A 23,126-nucleotide genomic window follows, 5' to 3' on the forward strand; every position below is an offset into this window, starting at 1 on the left:
TCCTCGTGTAGGTGTCGCTCGTTTTATTACAAATTCATCACATTCATTTTGTGCTGTGCAAAAATTAGGGGGTGAGGGGTTAACAAAAATGGATCGATCAAAACAAATCCGGACAAGAGATTACAAAGGATTCAGTCGACTAAGGGTGTCAAAGTCATTTTTTTCGCCGCAGGGGGACACATTGTTGTTCTCGTTTTCTCTCAGGGAATGTTTCTAAAATAACTAGTTTTCAAATTTGAATGAAAAACTAACTTATTATGGTTTCCATGCGACAATTTGAAATTTGGATTCTGGCGTTAGCAAGCATCGTGAAATTTTGCAATTTTGAGTCGCTTTTTCGGGCCAAATAAAAGGATGTGGCGGGCCACATTTGGCCCCCGGACCTTGACTTTGACACCGACTTTGAAACAAAAAGAACGGACACAACTAGAAAAGAGAATCGGCAAAGTTATCAAAAGACGTTGACGGGAGACGGACGGAAGGTTGCGTTTGTTCCACGTTGGCACGAGTGAGCTACTCCTTTATTCTAGACCACCGTTTGCATTGATACAAGTACAATTGTCTACCTGTCACAGACATCTCCAAATATGGAGTCTTAGGCTAACAAATCTCAAGTCGATAAATTCCTTGAATTGCTAATACGGACTTGTCAGACAATATTGTCTGTCGCAAAGCGTCCATTCGCTCGGGAAATCCGCGGAAGATGCTAGAAAAGACCAGTAAGAAAAACAAAAAGAAGGAAAAACGCCCAAAACTCATCAGGATCGGTCCCGCATGAGCAGCAAACCGCCGTCCTATTGGTCCATTATGCACCAATGGGGTAAAAAGGCATTGTCACATCAGCGCTGGGGGGTGAGGGTGACTCAGTTTTGTCCAGAGGGTCCCGCAGCGAAGAATTGTCGTTGGCGGGGTGCCGACCCAGTGGACCTGTCAAAAAAGAAGCCCAGCGGGCCTCCTCAGCCGCATCATCTGCCAACATCAATGCGACCAGAGCCAGCTCTGGTTGCCGTGGGACTCGCAAGTCCCAAGCCGAGTTCACCAGGGATTGTGGGGTGGGGCAAACATAAGAAAGCCCCGCCTTCTTGTCCCCTCCATCCCCTCCATCCCGCCCCGCTTCTTCCCACTCCGGCGGAGGATTCGAAGACCAAGATTCTCGGAGCTGCTTTCTGGTGGGAGCTCCAACCCAAAAAGTGAAAGTAAAACTCGCTTGCGAGCTAGCTAGCTAGCCCACCCCCCGCTCCCGGTCTTCAGACCTCCGTCTGCAGGTCGACAATGTCCTGACCCACCAGCGGGAGGGGAGTGGCGCTCTTCTCCCATTCCACAGAGTGCAGCTCCAGCGGCGAGGCCGCCATAGGCTCCAAGTCTTTGCGGACCCAGGCGGGGGGCGACTGCTGGACTAAGCCTCGGACCCCTTCCCAAGGCCTCTCCAACGGACCCTGCTGTTTGTCCTGATGGGGAGGGGGGAGAAAGGGAAGGCAAGAAATTTCATCCAAATGAAACTGGCTCCATTCCATTGGAGAAATGAATTCTGCGCCACTCTTATTTTGAAAGTGCAAAAACACTCACGCTGTGGTTGGTTTTGTCACTTCCTGCTGATGAAACGCTCCATCTCACCGACTGGGGAGGGGAAAAAGAAAAGCAAATGGGTCCACTCCCATCATGTACATGCCACCTTTTTCTTGGGTCACCTTCGCCGCCATACTTTTTGTCTCCCCAACTCCCAAACTGGAAAATTCTTTGGTTGGTAGAGCGAGCGAATTGGTGGAGCGAGCGAATTGGTGGAGCGAGCGAATTGGTGGAGCGAGCGAATTGGTGAAGCGAACGAATTGGTGGAGCGAGCGAATTGGTGGAGCGAGCGAATTGGTAGAGCGAGCGAATTGGTGGAGCGAGCGAATTGGTGGAGCGAGCGAATTGGTAGAGCGAGCGAATTGGTAGAGCGAGCGAATTGGTGGATCGAGCGAATTGGTGGAGCGAGCGAATTGGTGGAGCGAGCGAATTGGTAGATCGAGCGAATTGGTGGAGCGAGCGAATTGGTGGAGCGAACGAATTGGTGGAGCGAGCGAATTGGTGGAGCGAGCGAATTGGTGGAGCGAGCGAATTGGTGGAGCGAGCGAATTGGTGGAGCGAGCGAATTGGTGGAGCGAGCGAATTGGTAGAGCGAGCGAATTGGTGGAGCGAACGAATTGGTGGAGCGAACGAATTGGTGGAGCGAACGAATTGGCGGAGCGAGCGAATTGGCGGAGCGAACGAATTGGTGGAGTGAGCGAATTGGTGGAGCGAGCGAATTGGTGGAGCGAACGAATTGGTGGAGCGAACGAATTGGTGGAGCGAACGAATTGGTGGAGCGAGCGAATTGGTGGAGCGAACGAATTGGTAGAGCGAGCGAATTGGTGGAGCGAACGAATTGGTGGAGCGAACGAATTGGTGGAGCGAACGAATTGGTGGAGCGAACGAATTGGTGGAGCGAACGAATTGGCGGAGCAAGCGAATTGGCGGAGCGAGCGAATTGGTGGAGCGAGCGAATTGGTGGAGCGAGCGAATTGGTGGAGCGAATGAATTGGTGGAGCGTACCTTGCTGTCAGAGGCGGGCGACTCTCGGTCCTTGTCGGCGTGGTGCAACTTCCTGTTGAGGTCCTGGAACATGTTCTGGTGGCGTTTCTTGGTGTGCATTATTTTCTGCGGAGCACACAAAGTCCAAAACGGTGAACATTTGCAGATCGCCGCCTCCAAACGTGCGGGGAAAGAAAAGCCCACGGACGGTTACCTCAAAGTCAAGCTCGGCGTAGCGCGACTTTTGTCTCTACAAAATACGACAAGACAAGTGGGTCAGGTCAGTCGAAAGCACCAAGGTTGTAGCACCGTTGTTTCTTCCCCATTTTTTTTTCCTTCTCACCTCCAAGGAGCTGATGGACAAGGTGGAGATGGTCTCACTCTTGGACATCATGGAGTTGATGGACTCAAAGGTGTTCTCCAGGCTGCTGTGAGTGATGTGCGACTCGCTGGAGATGTTGTGGATGTTCTGGATGGGCGAGTCCCTCTCGGAAAAGGACACGCTGACCTGGTCGCAGGGAAGCGGCGCCATCCCGAAGGCGGCCTGGGGCTCGGCGAAGGGCCCCCCCAGGTGCAGGAGTCTGGCTTGGCCCACTTGCTCGCCGCCGCCCTGCTCCTCTTTGGCTTTGCTCCTTAGGGTGGAGGTGGTGTTGGGCAGGAGCGCGTAGCCGCCGGCGCCGTCAGGGACGCCGCCCTCCGCCTGCACGCGGGCCAGCTCCACGTCCAGCGGGCGGAAGAGCTCCCCCTCGCGCACGTAGAGGGCTTTGCCGCAGGGGGGGTCGCCCCCTACCGCCGGACGCCGCTTCTCTCTCTTCAGGGTGAGCGTGTGGCTGGAATAGTCGGGCAGCGCTTGCACGTGGCTCTTGTTGGACGGCAGCGTGTGGAAGTTGGGGCCCGCCGCCGTCCGGGGCGGGGACAGCTTCTCTTCGGACGAGCCGCTCACGCCTTGGATGCGCGAATCGCCGTCCTTTTCCGGGTCGGACTGAGCAAAAGCAAAAGGGGACGTCCCGTCAACGGCCGCGCGGGGAAAACGGCCAAAGCGACGCCGAAGCAACGGCAAGGCGAGAAAGGTACCGTCAGCTGGTGGTGGGCGCCGCGATGTGAGCTTCCGGAATCGCCGTTGGCGTCGTCCTTGCGATCTCCCACCCGGCACTTGACGGCCTCCTGAACCTAAGAGGGGACAATTGGGGGTGGGGGGGGGTGCTATTGAAAGCGGGGAAGATGCGGGAAAGGACCTGGCGGGCTGGGGGCAGGGGGGCTGACCTCTCGGCGCAGGATGCAGTGCACCATGACGATGACGAAGCCTTCCAGCGAGTCAAAGACGGCAAAGAGGATCTGGAAGAGTGCCGAGCGCCGGTCGGTGATGGCGAGGACGGCTGACATCCACGTCAGGGCCAACAGAGGCAAAACCACGCAGGAGCTCCACAGCGACGCCCTGCCGGGAAGGGAGTCTTCGTCAATTTGCATTCCGGACATCGTGGTGGTGCGCTAATCAGGACAACCTACCCGGCTCGCTCCTTTAGCTTGACGTCGGTAATGCCGTCCTTAGATACCAGCTTGTTAAAGACCAGGATGCCAATCACCATGTTCACCTGTTTTGGAATAATGGAGGGGGGCGGGGTTATTACAGAAAACGATGGCAGTCACGGATTTTGCTCGCCGATCGGATACGCACCAAAACGACAGCGGCGGCCGGTCCCACAAAGGAGTAGAGGAGCCCACCCTCAAGGGAGAGCCAACAGCTAAAAACAAACAAACATTCAGAGCATTTGAATAATCGGCCCGCAAAAAATACGCTTCCACACGAGCGTCAAAAAAGAAACGTACTAGTTGACGGTGCCGTATCCCTTGGCCTTGGTGAAACCCACAGAAACGCCCACCACCAACGCGGGAAGGCCTGGTGGGGGGGGGACAACCAAAGGCTCAGCGTACAAACCGACAAAGCTTTCGGGCAAGAAAAAAAAAAAAAAAGAAATAGAAAATTGAGGAGCTGCTGTCGCGCTCGCTCGCTCGCTAGGCTCACCCCAGCCTAAGCACAAGAAGCGCTTGCGGATGATGCGCTTGCGAAGGCGCCCCGTCACCGCCATGTACGACTGCCAAGCCTCCGTCAGCACCCAGCAGAAAGACGACAGGAAAAAGAAATGCAGCAAAGCCGCCACCAGTGTGCACACCACCTGAGGAGGGAGGGGGTCAGTGGGGGTCACCCAAAGCGCCGAACCAGCTTTGCTAAAGTGGAAGCGGCAAAAAAAAAAAAAAAAAAAAAAAAAAAACAACCAACCTTGTTCCGAGCTTGAGTTTGTCCGAGTAGGATGAGGGCGTTGGAGCAAGTGATGGAAAGGCAGAAGTTGATGAGGATCACTGAGCGCTCCGAACGGATGTACCTGCAAGGTCAAAATCAAATGACAACTTTAAAAATACTTATTACATCGGAATCATTTTTTTTTCTTTCCTGTGTGGCCTGAAATACCCCTTTAATATTATCTCGCCTCTTCGTGTTTTTCGTGCGGGCGGGTGCCGATAAAGCGCTGGTCAGACCTCTGGCAATTTTTTTTCCCTCCACAAGGAGGCAGCAGATACCTTTTGTCCATGTTAGGGCTGTCTACCAATCTGGCTATCTAGCTAGCTGGCTATTTGCTATCTATTAGCTATCTAGCCGACTAGCTTGCTATCTAGCTGGCTAGCTATTCGCTGTCTATTAGCTATTCGCTGTCTATTAGCTTTCTATCTGAGTTATTCCAGGTTGAGCAAACGCTGGCGCGTGTGGCTGCCGCTGCTCACCGAGAAAAAAACTGATCCTGTGACTGTAAAGTGACCTTGAGAGTTTTGAAAGGCACTTGTAAATGAAATGTATTATTATTATTATTATTATTATTATGATCAACAAACCAAACGGGGAGAAAAACCAGATCCCGCAGGCCTCTGACAGGGGCGACTCACTTCCACACGGAGACGTAGATGATGATGAGGAGGAGCAGCGTGAGAGAAGACACCCCGCAGCCCACAATCAGGGTCACCGATGGGAGAAGTGCCTTGTCCATCATCTGCTAGGGGGGGGGGGGGGGGACAAAAAAAAGACACGGACTGAGAACTGCGCAAAAAAAAACTCTTTTCTCCAAAGGCCTTTCTGAAGAATGCGTTGCCATGGCAACAAACGGCAGAGCGATGCTGCTTCTTCCGACGCCTCGCTCACTCGCTTGGGTACAAAGATTTCAACGGATCAGGTTGCCCGTCCGTCTTTTGCATCAGCGCTTACGGGATGTCAAAAATAAAAGGGGGCGGGGCTACTCCCAAGGACTAGATAGTGAGTCTGCCTTTGACCTAAATATGGAGCCCGTCTTCTGTCTGCCCTTGCCGTGCATCGCGCGCTCCCTTTCTTCACAAGAGAAACGAGCTCGCGCACGGCCATCTTTTGATTCAACCCCCCCCCCCCCTCCTCCCCCCCCGATTCACGCTGAGATTTCCATTGAGCGACGTTGTTGAAAATATTCAAATGCCCAACGTCTCGTCACGTTGTGTTAGCTATTGTGTGTGATGATGTCATAAGAGGGGCCATGATGTCGCTAGACTACAACAACAGCAAGGTGTTTATTATTATTATTATTATTATTATTTATTTTGAGGGGGGAGGAATTAGAAGCAGAGCGATAGGAAGAGGTTTTTTTTCTTGCTTCCTAGCTTCTCAGTTATGAAAAATCCCCCCCAGGCCGAGAGAGCGCTGCTGCGGAAGCTGTCGCCGTGGCAACTGACCGAGCAGCTTCTGGGGCGACACAGACGAAGGGCCAAATTAGGCTTTTTTTTTTAATAGACGCGAGCTATTTATCTGTCATTTGAATCGCAAGCAAAAAAAGCGTCGATTTGTGTGTGAAAAAGTGATTGGTCGCCATTCAACAGCATTTTTCTGCTGCTCAATAATCATGCGACCAAACGACGTTGACTTCTAAAATCCACACAAAGGCTGAACTCAAAAATTCGGCCACCGGCCATCATCAGCGTCACCCCCCCCCCCCCCCCAAATCGAAACGGCATTTGTCTTCTGCGTCGAGACAAAGAGGCGCCACCCAAATGAAATAAAAGCTTTGGCGCGACGGCGTTTGTCAGACTTACCGAGTCCGAGTCGACGCGTGCTAAAATGGCGAAGGTGGAGAGGCTGTCACACACGCATTTGGTTCGGGAAGAATCGACGGCGACCGCTCTGCAGCTGCGCGCTGACCACGAGCCCAGCAGGGAGGATCTGCACAAAGGGGGAGGAGACAAACGGCAGTCGCCGGCGTCAGCGGAGACGGCGCCAAAGTGGTTGCCGTGGGGGAGCTGAGGCAGCTCACCAACGAAAAAAATAAATACGATAAAATTGCATCTTGATTATGACTTGTCAGGAGCATCACAAAAGAGAAACTTTTACACGGCGGCATTTTTGCTGTTTTGGTTCATTTCACATCCAACCTTCACCACCAAAAGCACAGGTGTCAAAGTCAAGGCCCGGGGGCCAAATCCGGCCCGCCACATCATTTTTTTTGGCCCGCGAAAGCAAATCAAACTTGTTAAATTCCATGATGATTGCTAAAATCTGAGCCAAAATTTAATATTTTTGGATGTCAACCACAATAACAGTCATTATTCTTGACTTCAGATTTGAAAAGTAGTTATTCATTAATTTGCTGTGCGTTCTACATGGACTATGTGGAGGGGATGAAACATTCTAATGGCTTCCCCAAATTGATAACGGCCCTCGAGAGGAAACCAGAACTACAATATGGCCTGCGGCAAAACAATGAATTTGACACTCCTGACCCAAAGGATCTTTTTTTTTTGCTTTCCAATATTGAAAAATAACACAGAATTAAAAAAATAATAGCAAAGAGGAAATTCACAAAAAAAAAAAACACTTGGCTGATGTGTATTGCATACCTGTCAACGTATACGTTTTGCCCGTTTTTTTTAATCATTTCAAATCATGAAAAGCAATGTGTTTTTATTTTATTTTGTTTTATTGCGAACCCGGTCTTCCAAAGAGCTTTTTGGCTGAAATCCACTTGGTGTCAACTGCTGCTCGGCAACGACAATGCAGTCGCCGATGGTTACAATTGTCACGGCAAAACACTAAAAGTCATCCTCAATCCAATATATATGTTTTTTATGTATTTTTTTTGTACAGTCGGATTAATAAAAGCAAATGCGCGCTAAGCATTCCCAGTGTTACTGTTTTTTTTTTAGCATTTCAAATCATGTCTGGCAAACTACAATGTTTATATGAGAATTGTCATCAAGAGAATGGCTGCCTTGACAGCAGCTCCCGTATTTTGTTTTTCTACTTCTTTCTTTCCTCTTTCTTTCATAACTTTGCTGCTGTGACATGTAAATGTCTCCACTGCGAGACGAATAAAAGTGCATCCAATCCAATCATTTCTAAGGGTAGCAATTAGCCAAGGTTGAAAGCTAGCTTTTTTTATTTTAGTTTTTGTAACGCTTGTTGAAGTTCATTTGTGGAGCTACTGGCAGTGCTTCACATCCTGAGCCCCAGTTGGCTTCTGTCGCACCCAAAAAAGGCAGAACATGGCGACAAAGCCGTGTAAGGAATTAATCAGCCCGTTTCCACAGGCTGATTAATGCCTTACATCAGGGGTGTCAAAGTCATTTTTTGCCGCGGGCCACATTGTAGTTATGGTTTCCTCTCGAGGGCCGTTATGAATTTGGGGAACCCATTAGAATGTTTAAATCCCTTCAAATATTACATATAGAGCACACAGCAAATTAATGAATAACTCGTTTCCAAATCTGAAGTCAAGAATAATGACTTTTATTGTGGTTGACATCCAAAAATATGAAATTTTGGCTCAGATTTTAGCAATCATCATGGAATTTAACAAATTTGATTTGCTTTCGCGGGCCGAAAAAAATGATGTGGCGGGCCGGATTTGGCCCGCGGGCCTTGACTTTGACACCTGTGCCTTACATGGAGCTTTGTCGCCCTCTTCTGCCTCTTTGTGGTCCTACACGACGTTTTCAGACCAAAGTACAGCAAAATGCATTGACGTGATGGAAGGACTGCTACAATGTGTCCTTCTTTCGGTCAGGGGCATTCCTTAAGTGACGTCACGTATGGACTCGTCACCAACTCAAAAACAAGACTTCCGGAATATTCAGCGCAAGTCTTAAAACGTAAAATATAGCTATATGCGGTGGAATCATTGTAAAATACGCTCAGTAGAAGTCATTTGAAGACATTTTACAAATTATGGACACAACTTGTCCGGAGACGTCGGTTGTCCTTTAAGAGGAAGCCAGCTTGGGAATTGATCCACGAGCAAGCAAAGTTATCTTGTCAACGCTTTGTAGTTATTTTGGAAGATGAAGGGGCAAATTGGTTTGCATTTTTAGGCGGCCGACGGCATCTGACTTGACAACAGATGCGCTGACTAAAAAGAAGCACATTGCCTTTATTAGAATTAAGTGTCCCCCCCCAAGAAATCTAATAAAAAGCCAAGCAAAGCCAACACTCACGTTTCACTTTCATCCCACGAGAGGCACGTCTCGTTCATTGTGCCCTAAATGGGGTGGGGGTAAAAAAAAAGTCAGGAGATTATGAGACATCACTGCATAAAAACGTGGACTTCAAAATTGCATGCTACAAAGCCCAACAGTTTCGGTACCTCATTAACTCATTGACTGCCAGAAAATGTGCCCACTCCAGTGCCAGGGTTTTTGTCATTATCACTCAAATTGCAGGACCCACAGAATATTGAGTTTTAGGACGACATAAACATTCAATACAGTGTTGGACACCTTCTTTCATCAGAAAAAAAAATAGTTAATTCCTAAGTTATATGGGTCTGGAGTTACGTGAGCTTGAAATGAAGGCCAAAATACACTGCGATACATGCATATTGGTTTTAACAACAAAGCGCTAACATGGAAAAAAGGCAAATGCTGCCCCCTCGTGGAAGGGAACAAACATTGCCAGAGGTCTGACCAGCGCTTTATCGGCACCCCCACAAGAAAAACAAAACCCCAACAAATTGGGGAATGGCAGTGAATGAGTTAACCGGGCCAATTATTGTGCAAGCGGGTAGGCGGTGGCAGATTTAATGTGGCAAAACCCCCCCGTCCCTCCGAGGCGGGAGGTTGGGGGGATTTTTTGGGGCAATACTTACGTTGTGGAGATGCGGGAACTCGATGTGGACAGGAGAACCCAAAAGGGCGGGGCTGGGCTTGACCATCACTGTCACCACTTTGGAGTTGAGCAGAGTCGCGTTGCTGCGGGGACAACAAAACATGACGTCACCAGTCAACATTTCAACTTTGGAGGGAGGCGGCTGCTGTGGCTGCCATCTGGTGGCCACAATCAAAATGACATCCTTCCCAAAGAGGTGGAATTACCTCTGAAAGGAAAGAAATGAAGACAAGTTTCGGTAGAGGACGATGCCCGTCACAAAGGCTTCGTTGCCATCTGAAATTGAGCAAACAAATTTGAATCCATTGAACCTTGGTAAAGCTGATAAATTGATCTGCTGCACGCGTGTGTGTCTCACCAGTGGGCTGAATTGCCAACGCGTCTCTGGACACAGAAATTTTCTCCTCAGCCGTCCTGACCCAGTCTAACATGCCCCTCCAGCCCTTAGCGGGGAAGGTGAAGTTGGAGGTGGTCGCGGTCGGTCGCTTATGAATGCTCAGCACTGAGAAGGAAAATGGAAGGCGAGGGGGTTTGGGCCACAGCGCAGAAAGACTCAAGAGCAATTCGGCCTTTGGGTGCAAAAGTACGAGCAAGAACTGTTTTGGTTCAGGACGTGAGCAGGCGAGTCGGCGAAATTTGGACTCACCTAAATTCTCGGTGACTTCGTAAACGTCCTGGAAGCCGCTCATTTGCATACCGATCATGTTCACCGAGTCCTCCACGAGACGGAAGAACTCCTTCACGTTGGCATCCATCTAGATCAGAATGGGGGGAAGGGGGTGGGGTGGGGTATTGCAGATTGATAAATGAACACATTCATCCCTCGTGTATTATAGATATTAATTAGGTTGTGAAACTGCCGCGGCTTGGAATTGAAGCGGATTGACGTGGAATGTGAGAAAGTCTCTTTTGGTCAATGGATGCTACAGCTTCATTTTTGCTTTCAACATTTAGCTTGTAGCAGACAGACGTATGCAGGTTTTCACCATGACGTTGCTGATCCATTGGTGAAAAGGACACTTTGATCCTCTCTTCGTTCACCGAGAACTGCTTCATACGACAAAGAGGGTGCAGAAAGTGCTTAAGATGGAATGACTGTATGTGTCTTTGTGTTGTTATGTTATTTGTTATTTAGTTTTGTTGTTGTTTTGACTTCAAGATCGCACGGCGAGTGGCTGACTTTACAGCAGCTCCTGTATTTTGTTTTTCTACATCTTCCTTTCCTTTTTTATAACTTTGCTGCTGTGAAATGTCCATTTCTCCACTGAGAGACTAATGAAGGCCAATCCAATCTAATTGAATATTTTTGGGAGTTGTATCAGCTGTATCTTGCAGTCGTCTGATTGGTCCGTCTTTTAGCCGTGTTGCAATTGCCAGAAACAAATCAATAATTTCAATCCGATCCCCCTGAAAATATTGATGGGCAAGAGTGTTTGGCAGCCCTTTTTGAAGAAAGCGTGGCTCTAACTGCCAACGCCGCCATTTGTCACTCGCCGATTACCTCAAAACATCGCGTTTTGAAAAAGCATCAACGATTTGTAAAGAAAAGGCGAGACTTTGGAGTCATGAGCAAGCATCTATTGTGTCTTTTCTCCGGCAAATTCCGCCCACTGCGGTGAAAGTCGGGCTTGCTGCTAGGCAACCGAAAAACTTTCCGGAAGCCATAAAAGGAGCGAGCGGCTGTTGATTCATCGCCGGTAGTTGGACAGCGTTTCCTGTTGGTGGCGCCGAGTATGTGTGTGGGGTGGGGGGTGGCCCTGATTTGCGTGTCTCTGACGCACAAAACGCAGGAATGTGGGCGCGAGGTGTGCGCATTTGGATCAAACGTGTGCCCCTTTGTGTCCTGTCACATCCGGTGCGGCGAGAACCAGATTGGAGCGTGGGCGCCGTGAATTTACCCGCGCGCATCCGCCAGGGGTGACATGCGCAGACATTGGGGAGGCTCATTCATACGTGATTTAGTGGCGAATTTGCCTATTTCTAATTTCACACTCATAAGCATTTTTAGAGCTCCCCAAAATATCTGACAGTAAGATTCTGTCTGACACCCCCTCTCACGTACCAGCTGTGCTTCTTCCCATTTGTGGTGATGTTCCTCTTTGAGCAGGTTGCTTATCGTCTGGATGTAGTTCTGAAAAAGATATGTCATCTTCAGTCAATCAAAATCTTTTTTCTTAGTTGTGGTTCAGCCCAAAACGGACAGATCAATCGTTCACCTCCACGTCGGCGTTGCTGAGCCTCATCCTGGTGGCCTCGTACAAGCGCGTGATGTTGTTCAGGATCTCCATGACGACCAGGAGGTCGCCGCTATACGCGGCGCCTTCGTCCGTCGAGAAGCGGAGACGCGAAATCACCTCGGCGACGCCGTCCACACTTTGGGCCTTCTGCGTTTTGCTCATGTAGTCCCTTGACTGCGGCGGAGGAGGGTCAAAGGTCAGCGAAGGTGTTCAGCCAAAGCGGGGTCTGTCCGTCTGTCAACTCACCAGGGTCCGAATGTTCTGGTAGTTGTCGGAGACGCACTTGACGTAAGCGGGGCTCTCCCAGGTGGCCAGGCCGACGGCGTTGAGGCTGCAGCGGCGAAGGACGGCGCCTGCGCAACAGCACGCGGTCAGGCTGGGCGCCATTTTGCAAGTGGGCCATGACAAAGTACCTGCGGCGTCGGCGGGACACGGGACGGCAGCCCTGTCGCCGGCTGGAGTTTTCTTCCACAGCGCGTGGCCGTCGTTCTGCTCGGGGCAAATCTCGTGGGGCTCTGAAGGAGGAAAGTGCCACCGTCAGCTCATTCGACGCTCTCGGACGACGGGGGCGCCATTTTGACGTGACCCACCGGGGCATCTCTTCTCACTGCAGCGCCGGTGCTCCCCCATGTCGCCGGGGCACAGCTCCCCGCCAAAGAAAGGCCCCTCGCAGGCTCTTTGCCTATGCTGGATGCCGCCGCCGCAAGTCTTACTGCAGCCGCCCCACGAGGTCCACGCGTGCCAGCGCCCGTCCACTAAGCGTCGGAAAGTCGGCGCCGCCGTCAGGAATGTTGCACGCGGGCCACATTTGGAGCTTTTTCACCATTTTCCTTACCGGGGCAGTCTTTGTGGAAGCAGCCGGTGGTCTCCTTCCAGCCGCCGTGGCACTCGGAGCCCCCGTAGGACGGGCCGTTGCATTCCCGCGTCCGCTGCATGGTGCCGTTGGAGCAGCTGGCCGAACAGGCGCTCCACGGCGACCACTCGTTCCAGTAGCCGTCCACTAGAGGGCAGCGCACCAGCATCGCTTGTCATTTTTTTCTATCAATCGAGTTGAAACTTTGCCCAAGTGTGACGATGATAATAATACATGTCATTTCTAAGAACCTTTCAAAACTCTCAAGGTCACTTTACAGTCACACGATCAGTTTTTCTGTGGGTGAGCAGCGGCAGCCACACGCGCCAGCGTTCACTCAACCCGGAAGTAAATAGATAGAAAGCTAGCTAGCCAGCTCGTAGACAGCTAATAGATCGCCAACAGACAGCTTGCTAGATAGTTAGCCACCTAGATAGCTAGATAGCTAATAGCTATCTAGCTAGCTACTTAGCTAACACACTGAATGTCACTAATTAAATAAATACACATAATTGAGTAGCTAGCTAGATAGCTATATAGCTAATAGCGAGCTAGCTAGCTAGTTAGCTAACACACTGAATGTCACTAATTAAATAAATACACAGAATTGAGTAGCTAGCTAGATAGCTAGTTAGCTAACACACTGAATGTCACAAATTAAATAAACAGAATTGAGTGGCATATTTCAATCTTCAAATGACGTAAGAATGACATATTTAATTATACATATTTAAGATACTTAAAATCCAATAGTCAAAGGTTAGCGATGCTGCACTGTCTGTTCATGAGCTAGCACCTTCTGCCACATGTTAGCATAAGGGTTGTGATGATCGAGCAACCCCTCGCCTCCCCGCGAACGCCATGTGACAGCTCACCAGGGCACACGGCAATGTTGCAAAGCTTGTTCTGCCTGGCGGGGCCGCGGCAGGGCTCCCCTCCGTTCTGGGGCGCCCGGCAAGTGCGGGTGCGGTCACGGTAACCCCGGCCGCAGGTGGACGAACACAAGCTCCAGGGGGTCCATTCGGTCCAGGCGCCATTCACTGCAAGAAAAAAAGGGTTCAACGCCAGGCCCCGGGGACGGCGGGGTGGTTACGGTCGTCGGCGGACGTCACCTGGGCAGACGGCGCTGTTGTTGCAGGGCCGGTTTTCCCGCAGTGGGCCGGTGCACTGGGTGCCGAAGGAGGAGGTGGCGCAGAGGCGGGTGCGGCTTTGCCAGCCGTCGCCGCAAGTGGCCGAACAGGCGCTCCAGGTGGACCACTCGTCCGTCTTTGCTGAGCGAAGGAGTTGGGCAGGTTGGACTTTGGCTGGGAGGAGAGTGCCCGGCGCGTGGCGTCCACTTACCGGTTTGGGTGGCAAGGCCTCCGGCATTCGCTCCCACGATGGCCCGCAGACCTTGGCTCTTGTTGTGTTCTTTGCCTGCAAAAGAAAACGACGACAATGGGCGGAATGAGGGGGGGGGGTTGCGCGGAGGCCGCTAGAGCCACAGCCAAATGGCGGAGCTCTTACCGACGCATGGCTGCGAGTTGCATCCCCGGCCTTCTTCCACCGTCCCCTCGCATACGGCCTCGTCGGGCTGGCAGGCTCGGCTGCGCACTTGGACCCCCCCGTCGCACTCCTGACTGCAAGGCGACCAGCGGCTCCAGCTGGCCCAGCCTCCTGCCAGGCAAAATGCGGCCAAAATGACATTGATGGAGCCGAAGGGGGGCGAAGGGGGGGTCGGCATGCCGTTTAAGGACACGCTTTGTGACGCTGGCGATCGCCGAGGGCCAAATTGCTCAAAATCACTGCACGGGGCGTCGCCACGGCAACCGCAAGCGCGCTTCGATTTTCAGGCTTCTTCTCTCCTACATAAGCGCAGAGGCGGCCTCCTCGACCCCCCCCCACAAGTTGAGGCGGCGTGCGGGTCAGGGGGTTCGTCCAATCCCGCTTCTCGTTTGCGTCTAATGACTCGCCGGCGAGCGCGTACGTCGATCCAATCGACCCCCCGGCGTTGCGTCGCACTTACCGATGATCTCTGCGCCGCGCGCATTGTCCTGGGGCGGCGGAAGGCACTTGTCCACGTACACGCCCCCCCGGTAGCAGCCGCCGGGCTTCCTCTTGGGGGTCTCCCAACACTGACAGGGGGTGTTCATGATGCCGCAGGGCCGGCGGTGGCTGCTGGCGGCCAGGCACTCGTCCAGCCAGCGGCACAGCATCTGGCAGGCCGGCACGCTGGGGTTGCGCTTTCCCACCACCAGGAACTCCGCCTTGAAGTCGCCCACATCGCCCGGGGGGCCGGCAGCCACCTTGCGGAACTGCAGGAACTGCTTGCTGGACTCGATGTAGGTAACGGGCGGCGAGGCGTCGCACAGGCCCACCACCTGGTCGTAGCTCTCGGCGCCCAAGAAGGTGCGCGACGTCTGGATGAAGGAGTCGAACTGGAAGGTGCGTACGCGGCCGGGCCGGCAGGCGTCCGCCGGCTTGGTGATCTTCATGTAGACGGTGTAGCGCCGAGGGTCGGGGTTCTGCAAGGTCCAGGAGCACGGCGCCGACGGCAGGTTGGCCGCCGACGAGAACACGCCGAAGAAGCGACTTTGTTCCAGGGCGGCGCAGGCGTCGGAGGCCGGGCCGGAGGGGCCGCCCGAGGCCGCGCTCAGGAACAGCAGGACCAACGCCGCGCCGGGCCTGGCCGGCGTCGTCGGGTCGCGGCCCGATCTCATTTGCTGTGGGGGACAAAGCGCGACAAGATGAACTCGGTTGGACTCGCCGCTTTCAAAGTAGAGCGTGAAGGAACCCGAGCAGCTGGTTCCGGGTGGGCGGGATAATTGTGGCGCAATTACAGAACGGCGAGGACTTCGTTTTTTCTCCCACGCACTCAACCCAACCGTCAAGCATCTGCGTCACAATGACGTGCGTAGACGCATTAGCGCCGGCGGCGGCCGGCACTTAGATATGTTGTGTATTTTAATGCAAAGCTCTCAGCACACAATAAACAAGCGAAATGATTAGCCCTCGCCTCCAATATGGCCAGCCGAGATTCAGGCGGTCAAAAATGTGAGTCACAATGAAAGTGGGGTGGGGGCATGAAGGGGCTTTTGCTAACTGACTTCCCCCGATTCTTGTTTGGATGCAACTACAGTTCTAATTGCAATGCTTGCTTAGGGGGGCACTTTCAAGATCTGCACAAAACCTGCCCTCACTCGACGGATGGGAGATGCTCCGACTGGTTGCCCGGCAACATCTCACTGTCGTGCATCTTTATTCAGGAGGGCCGAGGAGGTAACGGGGGGGGCATCTTATCCACACATCCGTCCTTCACTGGCGAAGGCAAAAGCGCCGCCACGTGATTCGATCATTGCCCAGCTGCACCTTTCAGGCCCTTCCTCTGTGAGTGGCATAGCAAAGACCGCAAAGACCGTCATTTGGCACAGAGAGGGGCTCTCTCACGCACCCCCCCCCTCCCCCAGCCCCCACAAGCTCCATGAACGTGAAAAGAAAGAAGGTCCAGCTGTGGTCTCCGCACATTGCGCTTGTTTTGTCACCGGCGGCAACTAAACAAGGAAGCGAAAGACCGTCGTCATGGAGATGCGGCCAAAGATTTGGGGGGGGGGGGGGGGGGGGGGGGGTTGAAAACAGCCTGCCTCATTCGTGCTGCAGTTCGGCGTTTGGAAGCGCCGTTGCAAAACAAACAAAGACCTGCACTTCCATCCGGGGTCCCATCACAGATTCCGTTTTTGCTTTGACTAAAGCCGAGAGTCTTTAGTCCTGGGGAATCCCACTGAGAGCTCATCACGGTCATGACAAAGCGCTCTCCTTCCTCGCGAGCGACGCAAAGCCGCAAAACCGCCAACAAGCAATAGCGCAGACGCACCCAAAAAGTTGTGGCGACTTCCCGTAAGGGCGAAAGTGGCGCCGCGGCACACTTTGCAGCGAGGTTTCAGCACCACGGACAGCAAACATTTCCTTCCAAGAGCACAATCAGTGAGCAACGGCCGTTTTCTTACCGCGTCTTTCCACTCCAAAGACTTTTGGGAACAGCGTCAAACAGCTCAGCTCGCAAGCAAAGAATTTTCTTTGTAAAAAGGTGACTCTGACAAACTCCAAAGAGTTTACTACCAACTCGCTTTGGCTGCTAAATCCGGAGAATCGGGCGAGGAACGTGGCCGGCGATCCGGAAAAAAAAGCCAAGGCGGGAATGTTCTGGCTGCTCTCAAGATTCCAGAATCAAAGGTTGGTACTTCTACTCCCGGCTTCGGAGTCTTCTTGCTTGCGGCGCTCAAAGTGGCTTTGCTCTCCGTGTGGCATGTGGCCTGCTCCTCGCCGTTTATATGCCAACCCCCCCCCCCCCGCCACTCGTCGTCAGTGAATGAGGCGGCATCAAGACGAGCCTGGGCGGGCGCTGAGGAGCGCGCGTGGGAGAAGTGTTTGCTTGGCGCGCGCTCGCAACTGTGAGAATGACCGCATGCGTTTGCGCACAGAGCGACGGGGAGGCGGGGGGGGGGGGGGGCGCTGATGCAGGGGGAGGCGTGCGCGCGCTCGCATGGATACGGACGATTAGGAACAGCAAACTACGCAGGTATCAACGCAGAGCCAAAGGTACCGGAAGAAGGATGAGACGCAGGACCAAGCGCTTGACATTTCAACGTTATTGTGTCGTTTCAATGACAATCACGCGGGCCTCCGCTGTCATTTTAACTCATTCACTGCCATTCACAAATTGATTCGGGAATTGAAAATATGACGTGGAGCGCCATTCCAAAATGTTTTGTTTTTTCATGCTTGGGTGCTGATAAAGCGCTGGCCATGGCTTCGGGCAATGTTTGTTTTACCTTCCGCAAGGGGGCAGCATTTTCCTTTTGTCCGTGTTAGCGCTTTGTTCCAGCTTCAACTGTTGTTAAAGCGCTATATAAACCAATATTGAATTGTATTTTGAACAGTCGCCCTCATTTCAAGCTCAGATAACTCCAAACCCATGTCATTTAGGAATTAACTCTTTTTCTGATGAAATAAGAGAGTCTAAGTTTTCTAACTCTCCATTGAATGCTGATATAGTCCTAAAACTCCATATTCTGTGGGTCCTGCAATTGGAGTGAAAATGACAAAAACCCTGGCACTGGAGTGGAGACGTTTTTGCACACCGTCTGGCAGTCAATAATAATAATAATAATAATAATAATAATAATAATAATACATTTAATTTACAAGCGCTTTCTGAACACCCAAGGACACTTTACAATTAAAAGAACAATACACAAACAATAAAACCATAAATAAAATGATAAATAATAACTAGACCATGAATACAATTTTAAACAGATGGGTTTTGAAGTGGGATTTGAAAGTAGGAAGGGAGTCAAATATTACGGACGTTTGGTGGAAGTGAGTTCCAGAGTTTGGGAGCAGAGCGGCTGAAAGCTCTGCACCCCATCGTGGCGAGACGGGCAAAGGGCACACAGAGGTGGAGGGAGGATGTTGAGTTCATGAGCTTTTTACATCCTTTTTTTTACACCCCAGACGGCTTCGATCAAGTTGACTGAACAGCAGCGGCCACGGAATTGAGCCCAGTGGAACACCGCCTGACAGTATGACCTCGCCTAACACAATCTAGCGGACAGAATTGAGATTGGACCGAAACCGCAAGCGCTACTAACAAGTTGAGCGAGACCAAAGACGGTCTGGTAAATGGCACTCGGAACTGAGCGAGGCCATTGAGCTAACGACATTGAGCTAACACCCTTGGCTAGCTTGGCAGTCCCTGATCACAGGTGACCATAAATGACACGGAGAGGGGCAATTGTGCAACGGGAGGGAAACCTCTCCACTGCAGTCCACCTCCCTCCCTCCATCTTGTTTGAGCAATGTGGGCGAGCCCGGGTGGTTCTCTGAGCATGAACAGGAATCACCTCCTGTGGGCGTCCGGCTGTTAGCCAACTCTTGGCTCCCTTTCAAAATTGAGACATAGGCAGATCGGCGTTGAGTCAGGAAGTCCAAAACAGAAAGCCATCCTTCCCTTTCGTCATGACATTTTCCCACAGATTCCCCAAAGAAGAAAACGGGGGTGGAGCACCACTCTGTCATGGCGCCACCGAGATCCGCAGTCGAACGTACGATGCCGTGACGACAACAAGATGGCCGTCAAAATGTTTTGGGCCCCCGCAAGACAGTCGTCAGGCCTCCGCATTTCTCAAACTGCAACACTTTGGGCCCTGAGTCATTTTCCAGCCACACGTTTACATAAAAGGTTGTTTGGCCACCGCCAACGTCACCGCTAGCCCTTAGCAATTCTCTGTCCGCCAGAAGACCAAATGATGCCAGGTGTGCGGTTTTGTGCACAAATGAGGAATGCGGGAGGACAAAACTAAAGTCAAAGGCATATCGGAACCATTTTGTCTCCCCAAAGAATGCAATGTCAGCTTGAAAAAGGGGACAAATGATGCAGGATTGTCCACTTTTGTCCAGACTCGGCGGGACGTCCTCAGACAGCGAGACAGGCTCTCATCATGGACGCCACCCCCCGTCTGCCGGCACATTTTGCGCCTCCGTTCGATGACAATTTAGCTGTCGGCAAAAGTGCTGCAGGTTTCCTTGCGGCTTACGGCCAATCATGGCTCCCTCTTCTGATTTGGGGGATTTCAAAACAACACGTTTTGGTTGGCAAGTTGTTTTTTTCTCTCTCTGCGCCGCGGCCTGGTCGTCAGGTGCTGAGAGATGAGAGGGAAGCTATCGCCGGAAAGACAAACATGGCGCTTGCCCGATGACGACTCATGAGCGCCGTGCATCCCCGACAAGCGCGTAAGCACAACGGAGCGACGCCGGGCTAGCCTTGATACTGTGACTCATCTGTTCCCGATCCATTGGAAGGAAGGAAGAAAGAAAGCCCTCGGACGGCCGAACGGTGCCGCGTCACCACCAGAAAAGCCCCCACGCCGAAGGCAAATATACAATTTGCTGCGCGCCAACAAAATTTCAAGATGACGACCGTGCGAAACGTACACCTTGTCAATCGCTTTGATTTCACGCCACTGTCCCATCTCGGGACAATTACGCCAATTGGCGATAACACACCGATATTGAATCGCATCGGGATAATAATACATTTCATTTCTAAGCACCTTTCAAAACTCTCAAGGTCACTTTACAGTCACAGTATACGTTTTCCTGCGGATGAGCAGCGGCAGCCACATGCGCCAGCGTTCACTCAACCCGGATGTAACTCAAATAGATAGAAAGCTAGCAAGCTAGCCAATAGATTGCTAATAGCTAGCCATCCAGATAGCTAGCCAGCCGGCTAGATAACTGGCCAAGGAACCAGATAGCAAATCGATAGCAAATAGCTATCTAGCAAGATAGCCTGCTAGATAGCTGGATAGCTAGATAAATAAATCAAGAAATATTCACACTAAACAGTGTTTCGATGAGATGAGCCGGTGACTTCAACTGATCGACGGTCCCACATAAATATCATATCACCATATATGCAAGTCCAAGATGGTGCCCAAGTGGGCAGCCGTCAGCAAGTGCTCTCACCAGCCTTGCTGACTTTGGTTGTTGCTTTTCAGAATTTTTGATCACGACATTCATCAAGGAGGAGACTGTGCTGAGTGCTTGCACCTTTTCAGCAACACAAATATGCCATCACCGTTTTAGATTTGGGAGGAATGTCAATGCTATTTGTCTGTCATCACTGGACCTCTAAAGATGGAGGACACTGATTCACTGTGGTGACCCCTTAAAGGGAAAAGCCGAAAGGAAAAGAAGAAGACTGGGACAGCTCAGGGGCCATTTCGCTTTTTCGCGCCTGTCATGGGCAGCATCTTCACAGCCCCACTTTGTTGTTGGACTGGATGGATGACTTGAGAAGCCAGCCATGAGAAGAAAGGAGTGTTTTTTTTTCTACTTCTTCCTTTCCTGTTTCCTCACTTTGCTGCTGTGAATTGTAAATTTCTCCACTGCGTGACGAATATAGGCTAATCCAATATGCACATCAATACTTATCCTTCAAAATTGACGTTTTTTTTGTCCATTTTTAGAGCGTGCTTGCTGGTTGTTGTTTTTTTAAATGGATTTCATTTTCTTTTTTTATAGTCTTCCCCTGTTTAAAATTGGATTGGATTGGATTGGATATGCCTTTATTAGTCTCACAGTGGAGAAATTTACATTTCACAGCAGCAAAGTGATGAAAGAAATGAAAGTAGAAAAACGAAATACATGAGCTGCTGGAAAGGCAGCCACTCTCGCGGCGCCGTCTTGAAGTCAAAAGAACAAAAAAAAACTAAATAACAAATAATATGACAGCATAGAGACAATATGACAAAACAAAGACACAGAGAGACATTCATTCTTCAGGACTTGCTGTACCCTCTTTGTGATGACATGAAGCAGTTCTAGATGAAAGAGGAGAGGATCAAAGCGTCTTTCCACCAGTGGATCAGGGACATCATGGTGGAATGTGCATGTCAACTACAAGCTAAATGTTGAAAGCAAACACGCAGCTGTAGCATCCATTGACGAAAAGAGATTGTCTCACATCTCCTGTTCCACATAAATCTGCTTCAATTCCAAGCCGCAACAGTTCCACATACGCATCGGCGCTCTGCAAAATTGCATTCATTTTCTAGTTTAATCAGCTATTTTATTACTTATCATTTTATTTATGGTTTTATTGTTCTTTTAATTGTAAAGTGCCCTTGGGTTTTTAGACAGGCGCTTGTAAATTAAATGTATTACAGTAAAGTCTCGTTATATCGATATCATATATATCGATAGTCCCGGTTATATCGATGCTATTTCTATGCACGCACGGAGAAAATTACATGCAAACAGGGTCGGATATATCGATAGTCCCGGTTATATCGATATTTTTTCGGACTCCCTTGAATATCGATATAACGAGACTTTACTGTATTATTATTATTATTATTATTATTAATACTCCGAAAACAGCACTTCAAGTTTAACATGACCACAGTCATTCAAGAATGTTTCTTGAGGCAAGGACGGCCAGATCGAAGGGTTTTGTGCAAAGTGTTTTGAATCCACTCGGCTCGGCGGTCGATCCGGCTCGCGGCTATTTGAGAAGGCAGATGTCATTGGGGGAGCGCCATTACTTCTGCTTTCTGGATTGCTTTCACAGGGCTTTTCATTCGCCGCTCTTTACCGCCTCACTCGAGTGTGTGTGTGTGTGTGTGTGTGTGTGTGTGTGTGTGTGTGTGTGTGTGTGTGTGTGAGGAGGGAGGGGGGGGACACACCGAGTCTCTTTGTCTTGCACGCATGCAAGGCCAGAGTGTGGGAGTTGAAGGCATGACTCATCTGTCGCACACCTCATCCCTGTCAGACCATATATGGGCTGCCCGGAAAAAACGGTTTGACCGCACTTCCAGCCGCCGAGAGGAGCGAGCAAGCGAGCGATTGAGAGGCGCCGTTTCGATGGCTTCCTCCTTGACTGTTGAATTGATGAGTAGAGACCTCATTACGTGGCTTTTTTTTTTGATTGATTGATTGATTGATTGATTGATTGATTGATTGATTGATTGATTGATTGATTGATTGATTGATTGATTGATTGGACGATGTTGCAATGTGAGCTTGCAGCTCCATTTGGCATACGCTGTCGTGGTGTACGAGACACGTGGAAAAAGATTGGGCTTCTCATTATTTTCACCATGTACGTTTCGCTCGGAGTCTAAGACCAGGGATGAGAATGACAAATGAGAAAAAAAAGTTTGACACAATGCGGGTATATATGTATATCAGTGTTTGAAATAATCTCTGCCCGGAGGCCAGGGGCGTACAACTTTTACGTTGGGCGTACAACTTTCAAAACGTCTCGGCCCGCGTGGCTGACAACTTCAAGAAAAAAAAGTTTTTTTTCAAATCAAACGTTTGTTTTATTCAATAAAGCAAAAGCTACAAGCAAATTGCTACAAGCCAGGTGGACTCCTCTTTCTAAGCGCCTTTCACTTTCAAAACTCCCAAGTACACTTTACAGTCACGCTAGTGTCCGAAGCACGAAACAGGCTTCTGATTGGCTGCTGTGCTCAGTATGCAAATTGCCAAACGAACGTTCATTTGGCAAACGAACGTTCGTTTGGCAATATATAAAATTCCCCGTCTCATCGCCCCATGGGTTGTGTCTGTCCCCCATTTTAGCTCGGGTCCTATACCAGAGGCCAGGAGGGTTCTGCGCCGTATCCGAGCTGTTCCCAGCACTGCGCTTTTCTGGACCGAGATATCCGATGTTGTTCCCAGGATCTGTTGCAACCACTCGTCGAGTTTGGGGGTCACTGCCCCAAGTTCTACGACCACCACAGGCACGACTGTTACCTTTACCTTCCAGGCT

At 50.8% G+C, this 23,126-nt stretch overlaps 1 protein-coding gene across 2 annotated transcripts; it reads right to left on the bottom strand.

Moving 5' to 3' along the window:
- Position 1: 1 nt before the first annotated feature.
- adgrb1b (adhesion G protein-coupled receptor B1b) lies at positions 2-17,094 on the bottom strand. Of its 2 annotated transcripts, none has more exons than XM_089023565.1 (31): positions 16,792-17,094; positions 14,814-15,510; positions 14,315-14,464; positions 14,150-14,224; positions 13,921-14,079; positions 13,684-13,848; positions 12,791-12,955; positions 12,546-12,710; positions 12,369-12,470; positions 12,202-12,308; positions 11,935-12,129; positions 11,781-11,849; positions 10,365-10,473; positions 10,077-10,220; positions 9,925-9,994; positions 9,699-9,801; positions 9,049-9,092; positions 6,655-6,781; positions 5,488-5,591; positions 4,829-4,931; positions 4,574-4,724; positions 4,378-4,447; positions 4,226-4,292; positions 4,057-4,142; positions 3,814-3,985; positions 3,625-3,720; positions 2,894-3,532; positions 2,765-2,800; positions 2,572-2,676; positions 1,567-1,617; positions 2-1,448 (listed from the first exon to the last, which is right to left on the bottom strand). In XM_089023565.1, exons 2-31 carry the CDS (start codon positions 15,505-15,507, stop codon positions 1,248-1,250), a joined length of 4,524 nt encoding a protein of 1,507 aa, XP_088879691.1. In that variant the 5' UTR covers positions 15,508-15,510; positions 16,792-17,094; the 3' UTR covers positions 2-1,247. The 2 variants fall into 2 exon arrangements, with proteins under 2 accessions (XP_088879691.1, XP_088879690.1); XM_089023564.1 differs by having other exon boundaries at positions 5,488-5,594.
- Positions 17,095-23,126: the final 6,032 nt, after the last annotated feature.

The sequence above is a fragment of the Hippocampus bargibanti genome, linkage group LG20, assembly GCF_051943395.1.
Source record: "Hippocampus bargibanti isolate YZ-2025 linkage group LG20, ASM5194339v1, whole genome shotgun sequence".
Classification (NCBI taxonomy): Eukaryota; Metazoa; Chordata; class Actinopteri; order Syngnathiformes; family Syngnathidae; genus Hippocampus; species Hippocampus bargibanti.